Source organism: Scomber japonicus, chromosome 9, assembly GCF_027409825.1.
Source record: "Scomber japonicus isolate fScoJap1 chromosome 9, fScoJap1.pri, whole genome shotgun sequence".
Lineage (NCBI taxonomy): Eukaryota > Metazoa > Chordata > Actinopteri > Scombriformes > Scombridae > Scomber > Scomber japonicus.
In genome coordinates, this window is record NC_070586.1 from 21,263,573 (window position 1) to 21,280,678 (window position 17,106).

General features: G+C 42.2%; 1 protein-coding gene across 3 annotated transcripts in view; it reads left to right on the forward strand.

Annotated features, from left to right (window-relative positions):
- Positions 1 to 17,106, forward strand: part of LOC128364374 (membrane-associated phosphatidylinositol transfer protein 2-like) — a 45,859-nt gene that overhangs the window by 23,038 nt on the left and 5,715 nt on the right. Inside the window, exons 4-23 of one of the 3 annotated variants that reach the window (XM_053324906.1) lie at positions 541 to 662; positions 1,182 to 1,415; positions 1,644 to 1,979; positions 3,534 to 3,629; positions 7,212 to 7,316; positions 7,417 to 7,481; positions 8,106 to 8,177; positions 9,363 to 9,607; positions 9,797 to 9,986; positions 10,310 to 10,429; positions 10,683 to 10,897; positions 11,044 to 11,219; positions 11,969 to 12,139; positions 13,085 to 13,237; positions 14,229 to 14,393; positions 15,264 to 15,554; positions 16,033 to 16,181; positions 16,294 to 16,410; positions 16,610 to 16,726; positions 16,819 to 16,967. In XM_053324906.1, coding sequence (XP_053180881.1) covers positions 541 to 662; positions 1,182 to 1,415; positions 1,644 to 1,979; positions 3,534 to 3,629; positions 7,212 to 7,316; positions 7,417 to 7,481; positions 8,106 to 8,177; positions 9,363 to 9,607; positions 9,797 to 9,986; positions 10,310 to 10,429; positions 10,683 to 10,897; positions 11,044 to 11,219; positions 11,969 to 12,139; positions 13,085 to 13,237; positions 14,229 to 14,393; positions 15,264 to 15,554; positions 16,033 to 16,181; positions 16,294 to 16,410; positions 16,610 to 16,726; positions 16,819 to 16,967 — 3,288 coding nt within the window. The remainder of the gene's footprint in view (positions 1 to 540; positions 663 to 1,181; positions 1,416 to 1,643; positions 1,980 to 3,533; positions 3,630 to 7,211; positions 7,317 to 7,416; positions 7,482 to 8,105; positions 8,178 to 9,362; positions 9,608 to 9,796; positions 9,987 to 10,309; positions 10,430 to 10,682; positions 10,898 to 11,043; positions 11,220 to 11,968; positions 12,140 to 13,084; positions 13,238 to 14,228; positions 14,394 to 15,263; positions 15,555 to 16,032; positions 16,182 to 16,293; positions 16,411 to 16,609; positions 16,727 to 16,818; positions 16,968 to 17,106) is intronic. The other 2 variants (XM_053324904.1, XM_053324905.1) reach the window with 2 other exon arrangements.

The window sequence follows — 17,106 nt, forward strand, 5'->3', positions numbered from 1 at the left end:
TATAATTCAACCCCTGCATATGAGGTATAATACATATAAAAAGTTTTGTAGTTTTCACTAAAAGCTAAGAGAAAACAAAGACATCAAAGCAGTTGTCAGAATATACCCGGGCAGATCGGCGTCTGGCCAGCAGCGCTCCCAGGCTGTTAGATGTTGATGGCCCCTCATTCTCAGGGTGTCAGACTGTTTGTCTGTGTGGGGCCTGACAAACACCGAGACGTGAAGGTGCTGAAAAGAGATGTGCCCTTGACTATACTGTCAGGATATTGATAGACTGCAAGTGCCTGTTGACACATCTATTCAACCAGTGACAGCTTTGCTGCAGACGCCTCAGATGCAACAGATGGGCATGGCTCACACATCATCTCCACAGCAGTGAGAGGGTGTTGTCGCTCTTGATAAAATAGTTCTGATCATGAGCCATTCACCTGAAAAGTAAAGACTCTGAATTAAGGCAGTCAACCTATAATACAGTCATGCATTGTTAGGACACTAAGGACTACATGTTCTTACTTAATGCTGCTGCCTCTTGTCCCTCAGATACACTTGTCCCTTTGTTGAGAAGTTCTCCATTGACATTGAGACATACTACAAACCTGATACCGGCAACCAAGCAGATGTCTTCAACATGTCTGCAGCAGAAAAGAGGCAGAGGACAATCGGTGAGCACATTTTGTTTCAGTCCAGAACAATTTCAGCCCAATATAGAGCAATCACGAGACTGCAGATAATTATCTACAGTGCAGCTGAAATAAAGAACCAAAACAGCAAGTTATGACCTTTACTTAGCTACCTAGCATAGTTATTTAAAGTGTGTGTAGTGTATGTAGCTGTTGTCTGATGGTGTCTTGATAGCTGTCCTCTTGTGTCTTGATCATGAGCAGCTGGTGAGGCCCACTTGTGGCAATTTGGCAGTACTGCATCTGTTTTTTTCTGTCGTTGGTTTGCTGTTTATCTATTGAAGATGAAGCTGTATGCTTTAAGGCATGTAACAACACTTTTGATTTTAATCATTTCAATCAATTGCTTATTGTTATATTTGTCAGTTCTGCTATCCCACTCGCTTACATACACATGAAATCAGAGACATTGAAACCAGTTGTAATATCTGTCATCATCTCTGTCATAAAATCAAAACAGTGAGTAGTCATTCCTTTCTAAATTTGAATTTTCTTTGGCAGACCCAATCGACATAGTGACAGATCCCATTCCCCCACACGAGTACAAAGCAGAGGAGGACACGCGGCTCTACAAGTCAGACAAGACTCAGAGGGGTCCTCTGCAGGATGACTGGATAGAGGAGTACAATAATAACCCCGGGAAGACCCCTATCATGTGTGCCTATAAACTGTGCAAGGTTGAGTTCCGCTACTGGGGCATGCAGTCGAAGATTGAACGATTCATCCATGATGTTGGTGCGTATGCGGTCATACACGGTTTGTCATGTTACAGGGCGCATTTAGCTTTTTGCCTTTACTAACAGCATAAATTGAGGGGAGTTTATATCCAAGTGGTAGAAACCTCATGATTTTCAGTGGTGGATGTGTGTATGTGTGTGTGTGTGTGTGTATGTATGTATGTGTGTATATATATACATACATATATATATATATATATATATATATATTCTTGTCTCTTTCCAGGACTGAGAAAGGTGATGGTGCGAGCCCACCGGCAGGCTTGGTGCTGGCAGGATGAGTGGTACGGTTTGACCATGGAGGACATCAGGCAGCTGGAACTGGAAACCCAGTTGGCCCTTGCCACGAAGATGGCTCAGTTCAGCCAGGCGGAGGAGGCCACCGAGGCCAATGGAGGTGCCCTGTCTCCAGACAAAGAACAAGAGGCTAAAGAGGCGATCAACTCCATCGAAGCTGAGGAGGTTGTTGTCAGCTCAGGAGGAGAGACTCTCCAGCCACGAGGTGTACTCACCAAGCAGTGGTCCACTTCATCACGGTCCTCCCGCTCATCCAAGCGAGGAGGTGAGGAGCCATCTTCACCTGTTTGTCCGTGTCACCTTGTGTGTATGACCATGTTTGAGGCTGGTGTGAAAGGTTTCAGACAGACCTGCATTTCATCCCTGTGCTGTTTTTCAGCCTCCATGCTGCTTTCTTTACACAACATCACACCCTGAAGTATTATTTTTTGACTCCTTTTTTAAGGGTTGCAGTCTCCTGACACCAGCAACAACTGCTCCACAAGTAAACACAGCCAGTCCAGATATTTGACTGTTCACAGTGGAAGCTCGTATGTCAAGATTTCAACAACGTCAAATTTGCGAAAAGCCAATGTAGCACTTCACTTTAATCTATGCTCAGTATCAAACACATCCACTTCTGACTGTTCAACATTTGTAGTTTAAGTCAAAAAGTGCAAAAAACCCCCTGAATTCATGTGAGTTATAATGGATATAAAGGTAATAAGTGTCACAGTAGAGCGAAGTATCAAAACATACTGCAGCATAATCCATTCAGCAGTCCATCTGTATGCTTAGTGTGTCCCATCAGTTGTCTTTTCACCAAAATGTGATATTTTCTACACAGAACAGCCTTGTATTTTTTTCGTAGTTCAGCGTACACACTGAAAGGCGCTCCCAAGCTGAATGAATCAGCGTCTACTGAAGAGCTCAGATTGTTGAATTGGTGTTAATAAAGTCAAACACCTTGGGAGCAGCTTTTAGTATGCATACTCTGCTTTTCCTCAACGCTTTGCTTTTCTGTCCGGCGCCTGATTTTAATTGGAATGTTTTTACTCTATTCAACAATGTTTACTCACTCCTCCACATTTGCTTCACGGTACGGTTTACCTCGCTTCACCCCTACAACTCCATGGATCATACCTGGGTTATTTTTAGCTGCAGCTTTGACATCACAACATCGCGTGCTCTGACACACCCATCTCCAGTATCACCCCTACCTCAATGCAGTGCTCACTGTAGCTGCCACCTGGACCCTGACTCTGATCCAGCATGCCTTGTTTCACCCCTGTAACTCCCCCCTGTGGTTCCTCCTGGGCTATTTTTAGCAACAGTTCTGACATCACAGACCAGAGGCTGACGCTCTTCACAGTGACCCTCTTCTCCACCACTGCTGTTTAATTCTGAGCGCTGACAGCTACAGCTGTGCCCCCCTCTCACCAGCCTGCCCCCACCTCTTCCTCCGCACTAATGATATATGAGGCATAGACTGAGGACACGTGATAGACAAGGGCTTTTAGTATCGCCATTTTCCTTTGCCAGCATTTGGCTCGTGTACTTGTAGCAATGTCTATAATACATTGGGCCTCACTTTTCACACACCCCCCTGACCACCAAGCAGTCCATCTGTGATGAAGTAATGCATCACAGAGACTGTTACATGTTTATATAACACTGTGTGTGTGTGTGTGTGTTTGTGTGTGTGTATGTGTGTGTGGGCCGGGGAGTGCAATATTTCTTTGTCATAGAGAATGTGTGTGTGCGTTAAAATGGAAAGAGAGAGGCTGAAACACATGTCCAAAAATAACAGTGAATGTTTTGTTCATGTGCGGTCTTCCAGTGAGCCCATCACGTCACAGCATCTCTGAGTGGAGGATGCAGAGCATAGCAAGAGACTCAGAAGACAGCTCGGACGAGGAGTTCTTCGACGCGCATGGTAAACACTGTTTAAATTTTAAAATGTAGTCTGTGGTAGGATCAATAAGTATGTGTTCATTTTTGCCAAACCTGCCTTCTCCCCTCTCCCCTGACTCTGCATGCATCTCTTTAACCACAGATCAGTTCTTAAGCTTCCCAGATACCCAGCATGCTTTGGGGCTGCAGTTGAAATAGGCGGGTGTGGTGCAACACCCGCACTCTCTGCCGGATGAGTTTGACCAAGGACTCAGGCGAGGTGGCTCACCCTGACGCCACAGTTCACACATGACAATCGTCCCTGCCCACCAGTCCCTCACTCACCAAACCACTCTAGCTCTCACATTACCTTTATCGTCATTTACAGGCACACACACACACAATTCTTTACAATTCATGGTACACCCAAGCAATAAACCCCCCCGCCCCTCCAAAATAATCCACCAGTGTTTGTTTGGTGAGATTATTTCATAACGTTAAGTCCAGACAAGAAAACAAGAATAAAATTTTGCATATTGCTGCTATTTATTATACTGATGATGATTTAGTGGCACTTGTTTGTTTTCACCGGTTTCAAGTTCAATAAATCTCTGCATGAGGTGTTGTGAGTAACTGGAAAGTGATGCATTTGATAATTGATTGCATATTGCAGTATTCATGTTTGTATGGATTAATTATTTTGCGTTGGGTGCATGAGGTCAAAGCACAATACATTTCATTTGATAAGCTGATTAAACTCCTTACTACACTGTCATATCATTTGAATTAGTCCACGTAACCTTCTGTCACTGATGGCTTATACAGTGATTACTGCTGCGCTGCTCCAGCACCCATCCCAGTTATTTATCATTTACACATTTTCCCTCCACTGTAGAGATATCAAATTATGGTAAATAAACAAAGCTGGTGTGTCAAAGTAAATTTAGGTGCAGTCTTTATGAACACAACTGTGTACTTTGGTTGCTTGATGTGTCACATGGTGGAAGCACACAAATTTAAATATAGAAACAGATGTACTTGGCTAGATGTGCTTCTAAGTAGGTTGTGCTTATGGTTCGCTTGCAGTGATCATCAAATACTTGAGGAGCATGTCCACGTCTTTTAAACTGTTTCTTTTTAGTGCAGATGAATAAATGAAACCTTTAAGAAGAGAACTCATAGCATATGATACGTGTCTGGTTTGCTAAGTTTAAATAATCAGATGTCTGGCTCTACAAATGATGGTACACTTAACTTGTCTGAAGCTATTAGGTAAAGGCTTTGCTTCATTTTAATCCAGTGTAATTCTGGATTGTTGTACATGTTTTCTAAATAAAGGAAACCAATGTGACTGAGAAAAGAACTGTAAAGGCAATACAACTTAAAGGACAAAGTCTCTTGATATTAAGCTGTTTGTGGGACAGGTCATTTATCCTGAGAAATTCATCAAGTTTATGACTGAATCATTTTAGTCAGATGTTCAAAGCAGTCACACTCTGATGTTTGTGTTCCTGAGACACCGGCTTCAATCCTCTGGCAGTGTGTTTGCAAAGCACGTCACTGAGAAATGAAATGACACAACAGTTGTTATTATTCTTAGTATTACAAGAGTTAATGGAATTACATCTCCATACACACATTACATTTGCAGCCTTAAGTGAACATGAGGTGGGTGCCAGTTTCTCTGAAAATATGTCCCAGGAGAGAAATTATTGGATAAAAAATATTATCTTATTAATCCTGAGAGCTTTCTTTATAAATCCTAGATTAATGAACACAGTCTGTCAGACATTTGGATAAATTCAAAAGACACTCATTTAAAACTTATTAGAGGGTTATGGTGCAGTAAATAGATTTGTTTGTTTTGGAATTGTGTCCTTTATATTTGGAAATGCTATTTGAGAGTACGAAATAAAATGATGTATCAAATATAAATAAGCATGAAGGTGGAGGTAGTGACACTTCTGTTACTGAATAATGTAATTTACTCATTTATTTAATATAATATATGTTTAAAAAGGGCTGGTTAGGCTAGTTAACTTTCAGTTACAGTATATTCAGAAAGCATTCTCCTTCATTTTTCCACATTCTGCTATTTTGCAGCCTGATGCTAGAATCATTAAAATTCATGTTTTCCTCTGGAATCTACACTCAATACCGCATAATGACAAAGCACAAACAGAATTTTTGAAATGTTTGCAAAATTTTCAAAAAAATCCTCCTGAAATATCACATTGATGTAAGTATTATATGTAGCTCAGGATCCTCCCATTTCTTTTGGTCATCTGTGAGATGTTTCTACACCTTGACTGGAGTCCACCTGTCATAAATCCAGTTAATTGGATATGAACCTGTCTTTATAACGTCTCACAGCTAACACATCACAGCAAAAATCAAGCTGTGAGGTTGAACGGACTGCCTGCAGAGCTCAGAGACAGGATTGTGTCGAGCCACAGATCTGGGGAGGGGTACAAAAAATTCTGCTGCATTAAAGGTTCTCAAGAGCACACTGGCATCCATAATCCTCAAATAGAAGAAGTTGAGAACAACCAAAACTCTTCCTAGAGCTGGCCTCTTGGACCAACTGAGCAATCAGGAGAGAAAGGACTTGGTAAGAGAAATGACCAATAATCTGATGGTCACTCTGGCTGAGTACCTAAAGGACTCAGACTGTGAGAAACAAGATTCTGGTGTGATGAAACCAAGATCGAACTTTTCGACCTCAATTCTGTGCATCATCTCTGGAGGAAACCAGACACTGCTCGTCACCTGCCCAATACTGTTCCAATACTGTTTCCAGTGGCGGGGACTGCATGAAATGCAGAAAATCCCCAAATCCAGGACTGCAAAGCTTTTCTCGTCATACCCAAGACTTGAGTAATGTATGCTGCTGTACTTGAGGCCCAAGGTGCTTCAACTAAGTACTGAGTAAAGGGGACTGAATACTTATGTCTGTGTGATATTTCAGTTTTTCCTCTTTTTCTGTGATTATATACATTTTTTTCCGACATAGACACCTTTTATTGACAGTAATGAGACGGGAAATCACGGGAGAGAGGGTGTGTGACATGCAGCAAAGGTCTACCGGCCGGGACTCAAACCGGGGTCCGCTGCCTACGTGGCATGTGCTCTTAACCACTCAACTACCTATGCGCCTTGTGATTATATTTTCATTTGAAAAGATGTCATTTCAGTGTACAGAATTTCTACATTTTTCATAGCACTCTTTTCCATTTTTTTTTCCTTTTTACATTTATCTGTATATGTAGAGGAAAATAATCTGGAGGCCGCAGTCCTCATGAGCTGTAGCTCAGTGCTTGGAGACCTTACAGTCCATTTCCTTCTCTTCCAGAGATGTGTATCAGTTTTTCTTTTTGACAAATTTGCAAAAAAAATTGAAATTCTATTTTCGTTTGTCATTATGGGGTATTGAGTTCAAATTGATGAGTTAAAAAATAATTTAAATGATTTTAGCATCAGGCTGCAACATGACTAAAATGTGGAAAAAATTAAAGGGTCTGAATGTATTATTATATAACTGAACCTTATAACCCTGTTCTTTACTGTGAATTGCTTGTATCAACGGAATAATATGATAATGATTTGTCTTGTGTTGCCCCTGCAGAGGATCTCTCAGATGGCGAGGAGGTCTTTCCAAAGGAGATCACCAAGTGGAACTCCAATGACCTCATGGACAAGATTGAAGCTGCAGACACAGAAGAAACTCCTGGTATGATGAAGACTATGAGCAGTCTACTATGGACAATCACACCACTGTAATATTTAATGTTAATGATCACTGGGGCCTCTGTGTGCCTTCGTGTTCGCAGGTGAGCTGTTCCAAGAAATGACAGTGGATTATGAGAGAGCAACCAGTGAAGAAAGACTAGACGAGGTATGTGTGTCAGACAAGTGTGTTTCCACACAATACGCACTCCTAGCCAGCCGTCTGTGACTCTGAACTGTGTCTGAGATAAATGTGACAGAAGAACTATCTATTCTAAAGCAATGCCCCTTTGTATCAAAAACGTCTGTCATACTTTAAGTCAAAAATGTGTTTTTCTTCTTCTGTTGGATGTTTGAGCTTCACTGTACTGAATAATGTGAGTTTGAAACTAGAAGACTGTTTCCACAATCACCTGCTGAAGATGGAAAGTTCCTGTGTTCAGTTTGCAAATGCGTTCCTACGAGCATGGAATGTATAAACCTCCTTCAGTGCACATACTATACACTGAAAATTGACTTTTTAGTGAAGACATCTTGTGTCCAGCCGTTAAAGTTTTGAAATGAGCAATATTTGCATATTTTAAGATTCTGGATTTTTTAGCAAGAAGGTTATTTAACTTTGTTTCTGGAAAAAAAAAGATTAGACACAAATTATTATTCAAAGCAAATTATTTTTATGGCTTAAAACATGTCTGAAGGGGGTCTTTAATTTAATTTTTAACAGTTAAAAACACACTCAGAGGTTTGGAGACAGGCTTTTTGTCCCTGAGCCTCTCTGTCCTCTTGTGTTCAGATGCGTGGCTCTGTTAGCGGCCAAGCAGATAGCTCTCCCATTCCCACCATCATGGTAACAAGGCACCAGTCAGTAAGTAAACATTTTGGCCCCAGTTCACAGTGGGTTATAGTATCTCCACAGAGACCTCAGAACTTACTGCTCCTGCCCTTTTTCCTGCCGTTGCCCAAACCCAAATCCATGTGTACACCTCAACCTCACCATCCTGTGTTCGACTCCTTTGTACTTGTAGCTGTGGCGTTGAGTGCTTTTTCAAAAAAATGTGAAGTTTTGGATTATAATTGTTCGACAAAACTGCACATCATGTTGTTCTATTTAAAGGCATACTATGCAGGATTTTCCTTTTTAAAAAAAAAGCTATGTATGGACTCCCTCTTAACCATCATTCACGACTCACTAGAAGTGTGTGTGTCTACAAAGAGACTCTGCCCTCTGCCTGTATTTTCTTATTTTGTTGTGTTCAGGACATTTCTGATCATCAACCTGTGTGTTGGTCTGTAGCCGGGACCTATAGTGTTATGACCAGGTCACTGTTTCCGTCTCTCTGTTCTGCTCTGCTCTGTTTGCTGTCTCTGTGTTATGGATATATAAAGAGCTGCAGGTCTGTGTGTCTGCTTAACCTAGGGCGGGGCTGAGCTACACACACACTTGCAAAGCAGAAAGACCACAGTGCATAGGGTATTGTGCATTTAGACAAAATCTGACATTGCAGCAAGTTCCTTCAAGGGTGTGTGGCGGTTTAGGTTTTTTTTTAATTTGTGCTTTAGAACGATGACATTTTTTTATTTCTCTGACACACAGCTTTGTTCTCTGTACCAGTGCCACTCCCTTCATTCACTCTCCAGCTCATTTGAGCATAGTTGCTCTTTCTCGCTCGGGAGGAGGGACCAACTTTGAATGGTGTGTTGACAAATGGTAACCGGCAAATCCTGCATAATATGCCTTTTAATGTCACATGTGCTCCGGAGGCATTGTCGTTGTTTGCTGTAGTTGAACAGTTATCCAGGTGTTTCCCTTCGTGGTTTTCTGCCCGTCTCTGGTTGTGAAAAGAAGTGTGTTTGTTGTGTGGTCTATATTTGAAGAAATGGACACAGATAGTCACAAATCAGAGACAAGAAACGATGTCTGATGCCAAAAGATTTTTTTATTTTGATTTTTTTCCTCTGTAAGCACTTTGTCGTCTACTAATAAAGAGATTTCTTCAGATTTCCTTCAGTAAATGTAGTTTTTATTAAACTTTAAATTTTCTGATCTCAGGAGAGCTCATCCCAGCAGTGTCTGCAGCCATCCAAGATCCATGTGCTGATCTTGGTTCTGCACGGAGGGAACATCCTGGACACAGGCGGAGGGGACCAGAACAGCAAGCAGGCCGATGTCAACACGATCAGTACAGCTTTTGACACAGTCATGCGTGTTCATTACCCCGCTGCGCTAGGACGCATCGCCATCCGCTTGGTACCTTGCCCTGCCATCTGTGCCGAGGCCTTCTCCCTGGTGTCCAAGTAAGAGGACACACATGCAGACATTTTGTGTTGTGTTGTGGTTAGTGATCGTAGGTCCCTGTTCATTGGGTGTTTGCTTATGATGGAAAAGATCCAGGTTCGGCTCATGACCGTTCAAACTCCTCTGTGGATTTTCTTGTCTTTTATATTTCTCAATTTAATATATTTCATTTGTGTCTTTTGTGACAGCCTGAGCCCATACAGCTACGATGAGAGCTGTCTGTCCAGCAGCCAGGACCACATCCCGCTGGCAGCTCTGCCCCTGCTGGCCACCTCTGCTCCGCAGTATCAGGAGGCAGTGGCGACTGTCATTGTCAGAGCAAACCAGGTGTTCACCGACTTCATTAAGTCTCTGGATGGTGCTGCTTTCTCTGGCCAGGTTGGTTACTGCGCTCTGAAGTCACTAGTATTCTTGGATATTCTTGGACTTTACTGTTTTTTGGTTTCATGCTTTGTTCTTGTGATATGTTGTTTTATGATAGTTCTCATAGTCTGCAAAGGCTTATGTAATTTAAAAAAACAATGTATTAGTTTATTTCCCAAATGATAGCTTACATGTATCACACAATAATATGAAATGATAAAAAAAACATTGAATTATTTTTGAATTTTTTTTCTTTAAACTATTTTTATTCAAATTGTATTTATTCAATTATATTACATATTATTGAATTAACTATTTCTCATCCTTGACCTCGACAGGTTTGCCTCATTGGGGACTGTGTCGGAGGAATTTTAGGGTTTGATGCACTGTGCAGTACCAATCAGACAGTCAATGAAAGTCAAAACAGCAGCCGTAGAGGCAGTATCGTCAGCGTTCAGGTAAGAGACTGAATATGTGATATTGTGAAAACAGAACAGGATTTATTAGATATGTAAATATGTATTATATATTTGTAAAGTAACAAGTTTCAGCTTTTAATATAATTTGTGGCCAAACTTTCCGAAGTTGCTGATTACAAAGAATTTAAGCTGTTTTCCTCTCCTTCATTAGGTCATAAAAAGTCATACAGTATATGGACTCTTTCTAAATTGCTGAAGCTTTCATAACACATAATCCTGGTCACCCCTGCAGGACCAGGACCTCCTCTCTCCAGGCATCATTGTCAATAGCGGGCACGGGTCAGCATCTCCGACCCTGGAGGGCAGCCGCCACCTCAGCCGCAGTAACATTGACATCCCTCGCACCAGTGCAGGTGACGACACCAAGAGACAACTGCCGCGCAAGAGAAGTGACTCCTCAACCTACGAACTGGACACCATAAAACAGCACCAGGCCTTCCTGTCCAGGTGTGTTTTGTGTGTGTGTAAAATTATTCATGCTGATAACAAGAACCCTCAACGCGAATATAAAAGCTACTCAGTGCAGTGTCCTCTCAGAGTATGATTTATTTTTAGTTCAGCATAAGAGAAATGACTTTGTGTCGTCCTTCCAGCTTACACTCCAGTGTGTTGCGGAGTGACGCAGCCTCACGCAGGTCAAGCAGCAGCACTATGCTGGATGGAGGCTCCCTGGGGAAGTTTGACTTTGAAGTGTCTGACTTTTTCTTGTTCGGCTCTCCACTGGGTTTGGTGCTCGCCCTGAGAAAGACTGTCATTCCTATGCTGGATGGTAAGCTACTTTGTACAAAGTGATGTAATGCTTGTCATAATACCAACACCAGTCCCCTTAAAATAATACAGATACCAATAGAGTACTTCATTTGATACCTTTTTTTTCTACTTAATTTGCTACCGATCATGTAAATGGAAGCATTCAGTCCCATAAAATGCCACCACTCCTCCCCATCCAAAGGATTTTTAAACAAATACATTTTTTAAAGTGTCCAAATTATTGAAATATTTTTAAATAACTGTAGAAAACTGTACAATGCAGGGTTGTTAGAGCAGACTGTATGGGATGTAGTTGCTGTGGTAGTGGGCCAATCACACTTTGCATTAAATCAAAGAACGCTTACAGTGATTGGCTACAAGGAAAACCATACAAATAGCATTTTTTTCCCAAGTCAAACATGATCTAATACAGGCATAATTTGACTGTACAAGTTTAGATACTCCTTGGGACTGGACTATTTCGAGTACAAATATCCAGCTGTAGTATGATACATTAGTAGTATTAAAAATTACAGGTTCATTTTCCTGAGATTTGCCTCAGGAGGACATGCACTCTGTAGCATAATGACCTGTTGAGGGCATACCTAAAAATATTAATTCTATGTCTGGTTGACATTAATGATACCTAAAGGCTAGTAAACCTCACATTTTCATTATAGAAGATATCCTAAGAAATTTGCTTTTCCATCTGAGGACTGGATGTTCCCTTCTTCTCTCTTATGTCTTTGGTTCAATTCCCCCCCCTAGTGGCCCAGCTGCGGCCCGCCTGTCAGCAAGTTTATAACCTGTTCCACCCAGCCGATCCCTCCGCCTCCCGCCTGGAGCCTCTCCTGGAGAGGAAATTTCACCTCCTGCCTCCATTCAACGTGCCCCGTTACCAACGCTTCCCTCTGGGAGATGGAAACTCAGCTCTACTGGGTGAGCCCCCTGTACCAACAATATGTAGAGGTCTCATTTATAAAAATAAATAAATCAGTAAACATTGAATCGTTCATAGGCACAGACACAAATGCAATATTCTCTGGATTCTCTGGTTTGATTTTTCTTTGTAACTAAAGATCACATCAGCTGACACTGTCAGATCTGATGGTAACAAGCTGTCCTGTTTTTCATGGGTGCATGCCACAGACCACACTTGCCTTAAAGATGCCTATGTAGCATGCCAAAAGTTCCTTCACACACAGAGTAAACATTGTCTGAAAGAAAAATGAAACATTTTTCTACTGTTTGTGCTTCAACGTCTTTTGTGAAGCAGTTTACTCATCTGAATGTGGTCCTAGTCCTGCTGGTGGTTTCTGTTTGGACTGGTCATTATAGTGGAGTAACCCTTAGAGCCTCAGCCTGCCCCTTTTCACACAATCATTTTTAGGATTCACCAAGAAAAAGGACACAGAAAATTAAGGACACTTCCAGGAACCAGGGCTTCTTGAAAGGGTACATGATGGTTAATAAACATTAAATTATGCCTTAACTGAGGTTTTTTTATGATTAATGTCCTAAAAGTTACCCTCAAGTCTGTGTTGTATAACTAATTGACAGATTTTCAGTACCAAGATGAATTTAAGATGATTTTTGAGTTAATAAAGTACCAGATATTTTATGCAGACTTAAGGGCTTTCAAATCCTAGAACAGTGTGGTCTGATAGTATATGACTGACAAACGAAGTGGGCTTGACTAAGGGCTTGACTCTGCTTTCTTGTCTCATGTTCAGATGTTCTTGCTTCATATGTTTTTGTGTCTTCCTTGTCCTCTTTCCTTCTTCCTCTCTCGGCCTCCTGTCCCCATATCTGCATACCTGGCTCTCTACCTCCGAAACCCCTCCCCTTTCCCTTGACCTCTGCCCCCTCCACCTCCCTCTGTAGTGGAGACAGTCCAGAGCAACGCTCAGCTGCTACTTGACAGCGGGCCTCCCCTATCCCTTCGCTGTCAGGAGACCATCAGTGAGACCTGCATCCCTGTGCCTGTGCTAAACTGGCAGGAGGGCTCCCTCAAAGCCACACCCGCCACTATGGAGTGTGTGTAGCCTCTCCCATTCACCTTCACCTGTCCTGATCCTCGTTCACTGTGTTTCTGTTGTCTTGTTTGTTTCATCCTTCTCGCTGTCAAAACTAAGATGATCAGATTTGTGTCTACCATGTGTCCTCTAAGTATTTCCATCGCTATTGTAGCTTTAATGACTTTGTGTATGTGGTTTAATTTTTTTACATTTTGTAGGTTTAAAAAAAAAAATTAGCCTCTCAACAATTTCTGGTCAAAAATAGAAATCATAATAGTTGTAACAGAAACAACATGCCATGGAAATACTTTGGGAAATCAGATGTGCATCTCTTGTGGTGTTTCGTTGTTGCCATCACATATTTACATTGTGTCCAGTGTTTGGAGGACGCAAACATTTGTGTTTGTGCTGTGGTTTATAAGCGGGGTTTCAGTGTGTCTGCATCACTTCCATAGTGTCTGACAAGATCTAGAAAGATTATCGATGTCCTCAGAGGGCATTTCTACAACCGTGTGAGTTTCAAAGAGATGTGAACATTGTGGTGCTTGTGATGTTGTGTTTGCGCAGTGTGCTGTGCTGTACTTGGAGCTCTGAATATCCTGATTATACCGTAACCTATTGTATGCTCCTCTTTGTGATGATGGTCAGAGGTCTTCTAAAATCTCCAGCACTATTCTGTTATGTTTGCAAAGATAAAGGACCTTTACCTGATACTACTTTGCTATTAGATGAAAAGTGGATGTGACTGTAACAGATGTTGACATTTGTGATTTTACATTCACTAAGTGTTTCATGTATTCATACGCCGTGTTTCCACATGGTCGGTTCTAGAAATCTAACCTTGGCCATCATGAGGCCACCTTGTGGTTTCACAAGTCCTCTGAAACCATGGTGCCTGCCGTCACGTTTCTCTGCTGCCACCCTAACCCGCATCCCCCTCCCCGTCATCACTGTGAGTTACCCTTACCTGTGTCTCTGTCTAATGGGATCTCCTTGTTTCGACTTAATAGCGGATGTTGTTCAGTCTCATGGTGGTGTCTTCATGGACAGTTCGTACCCCTCATCCCCTGTAACGGGCCCCCCCTCCCGGGGCCAGCGGAGGGCCAGTGAGGTCAGCATTGCCAGCCAGGTCTCAGGAATGGCAGACAGTTACACTGCCACCAACATAGCCAACAGTAAGTGTTCTCAATACCAACAAGTCTCTCGTTCTCTCTTCCTCACACTCAGACACACACACTGGTTCCACAGCAGTTATCCTCTCTCTCTCTTTCTTTCAGTCTAACTTCTGTCCTGTCCCTCTTTCCTACTTTCCTCCCTAATCTTTTCTCTCTCAACTACTTTTCTCTGACTCTACATACACGCTGCACTGCAGCTGGAGCAGTCTATAGTCAGCCAGGTAGACATTATGAATACCCCGCTCCTTTTGCTACCTTTTCTTAGCGAGAAGCAACACCTGCATTGTAAGGAGAGAGTGTTTTCTCCACATCTTGCTGAAGTCCCAAATAGAGCAAGCAGAGTCCTGAAGAAGAGCGAGCTTAGCGCCACTGTTCACTGTCTGTCTTACTCTTATCCACTGTCTAAATGTAAATGCAATGAATGAGTGCTGCATTTATCTGATGTTGCAATGCATGTAGACACCTGCCTCCCTCAGCCATTTCCTGCATCGTCCCACTACCTATTGCAACGTTTGCTGAGATGACCGGTACTCTGTTGTGTTTTATGTGAGATTGTCTTCCAACACCGCCTCCCCACCTCCTCCTCCTCTCACTTTTTCACTTCTGTTACCAGAGCATTCATCTTATCTTCACATACGCTGCTGTTTTAGCACCTACAGTACAGCCACGGAGACTCACATAAACTAATTACGTAAGATTTCTGTTCATGTGACACCTGAACTAACTTCTTATAACAATTATTTTTTTCTGTTTTAGGCAGCTTACTGACACCGGAAGCAGTATTCCTCCATGATCTGTTTTTAACTGTCACATACCAACATTCATCTGTATGTCATATGGTTGTTTTCTCTTTTTGTTTTCTCCCTGTAGCTATATCATGCCAAATTAACCAATCCAAAAAGTTCAGCCTTTTGTCCCAACTTGCCCTATCGTCACAAAACAAATTCTTCCTGAAAAGTCCTCCTAAAAGCCGTAAGAAAGCAGTGGCTGACCAGGCTGCAGGATTTCCCGATGCAAATCTAGTGGCAGAGCTGGACTCTGAGGCAGAAACATGTGATGGTCTAAGTCCCACTGGCCAGTTTGAGAACTGCCTGTCAGCGGGGCTGGACTCTGCTATATGTGATCTGGTCTCGCTGGACTCCCAGGCTGAAGTAGAGCAAGGTATTTTTTAACGTGAGGCTACAGCTCTTCTCTGTCCACTGTCCTCTCGTGTGTCCCAATCCAAAAAATTTGAAGCTGGGTAAAAAGCTTCCTTTTCTTACCCTTTGCTTGTATGTTCACCTGATGAGGAATGATGAATAAATCCAGCCCCTTCTTTCCAAATCCATCCAATCTTTTTTTCATTCACATACTAACACAAATAACCACAAAACACCATAACCGTCTAATGATCTTTTACTTCCTTCTGTTGTGTTATTTCATTGATTTTCCTGTTAATAACAATCACAAACTACATCTTCTCCTTCCTGTAGCTGAAGATCTGCTGGGATCGGTGATGGTTGTGGTTAAAGATTGAAATTGCCGGGGGTTTTTTTGATTTAGGGGTGTTGCACCTTTACGTGGCTTCACATAACCTCACGCTGACTCTTAGAGTTTCATCTTATGTCTGTGCACCCTATTCACTCCATCCTCATCGCAGTTGCAGCACGTTGGTGGGGCACAAAGCGACTGGACTTTGCCCTCTATTGCCCCGATGCTCTGACTGCTTTCCCAACAGTGGCTCTACCGCACCTCTTCCATGCATCTTACTGGGAGTCCACTGATGTTGTGTCTTTTCTCCTGAGACAGGTGAGTCAATATTATCACACCTGCCGCTGTTAATGTCTGCTTGTACGTGGCTTCGGCTGTCAGTCGTCTATCCATTGAAACTGAGGGTGAGTGATCCATATGTCTGCTGTAGGTCATGAGGCACGAAAACTCAAGCATCCTAGAGCTCGATGGGAAAGAAGTGTCTGAATTCACTCCCTCCAAACCTCGGGAGAAGTGGCTCCGCAAGAGGACTCATGTGAAAATCAGGGTAGGGATCAGAGGTTTCAGGGCGCTTTGGAGCTCAGTCTGTGAAGATTGTTTCCATCAAATCAAAACTTGAGTTTACCCTCTTCTTTGTAATAAAATCTCATCAAATATTTTAAAATGCTTAAAAGAAATCTTGAAAAAGAAACCCAAAGAATCAGTTACTTGTGTTTTTTCATTCATTTCTTTGACTCATTTGACAGAACGTGACTGCCAACCACCGTGTAAGTGACGCTGTATTCACAGAAGACAGTCAGCAGGTCGTGATGGGTCGCTTCATGTATGGCCCTCTGGACATGGTCACTTTGGCCGGGGAAAAGGTATACACACAGTCACACAGACTGATGTCAGTGCTACCTTTGTGATTAGTGTTTGTGTTTCTATTCAATATTTATTGTCTAATTCTGTTCAGGTTGACCTTCACATCATGACCCAGCCTCCATCAGGAGAATGGGTGTACTTCAACACAGAGGTGACCAATAGTAGTGGCCGTGTGTCTTTTACCATCCCAGAGGACAAGCGCCTGGGCATTGGAGTCTACCCAGTCAAAATGGTTGTCAGGTGAGTTCCTGTCTCAAACTCTGACAGTGTTAGTTATTTTTCTGAGTGATTCAAGATTTTAAGGACATTGTAGCTTTTTTCTTTCTTTTTTTTTTCTTGCTCAATATGTTTAAGTTGTTTCCAAGGCATTATGGTAACG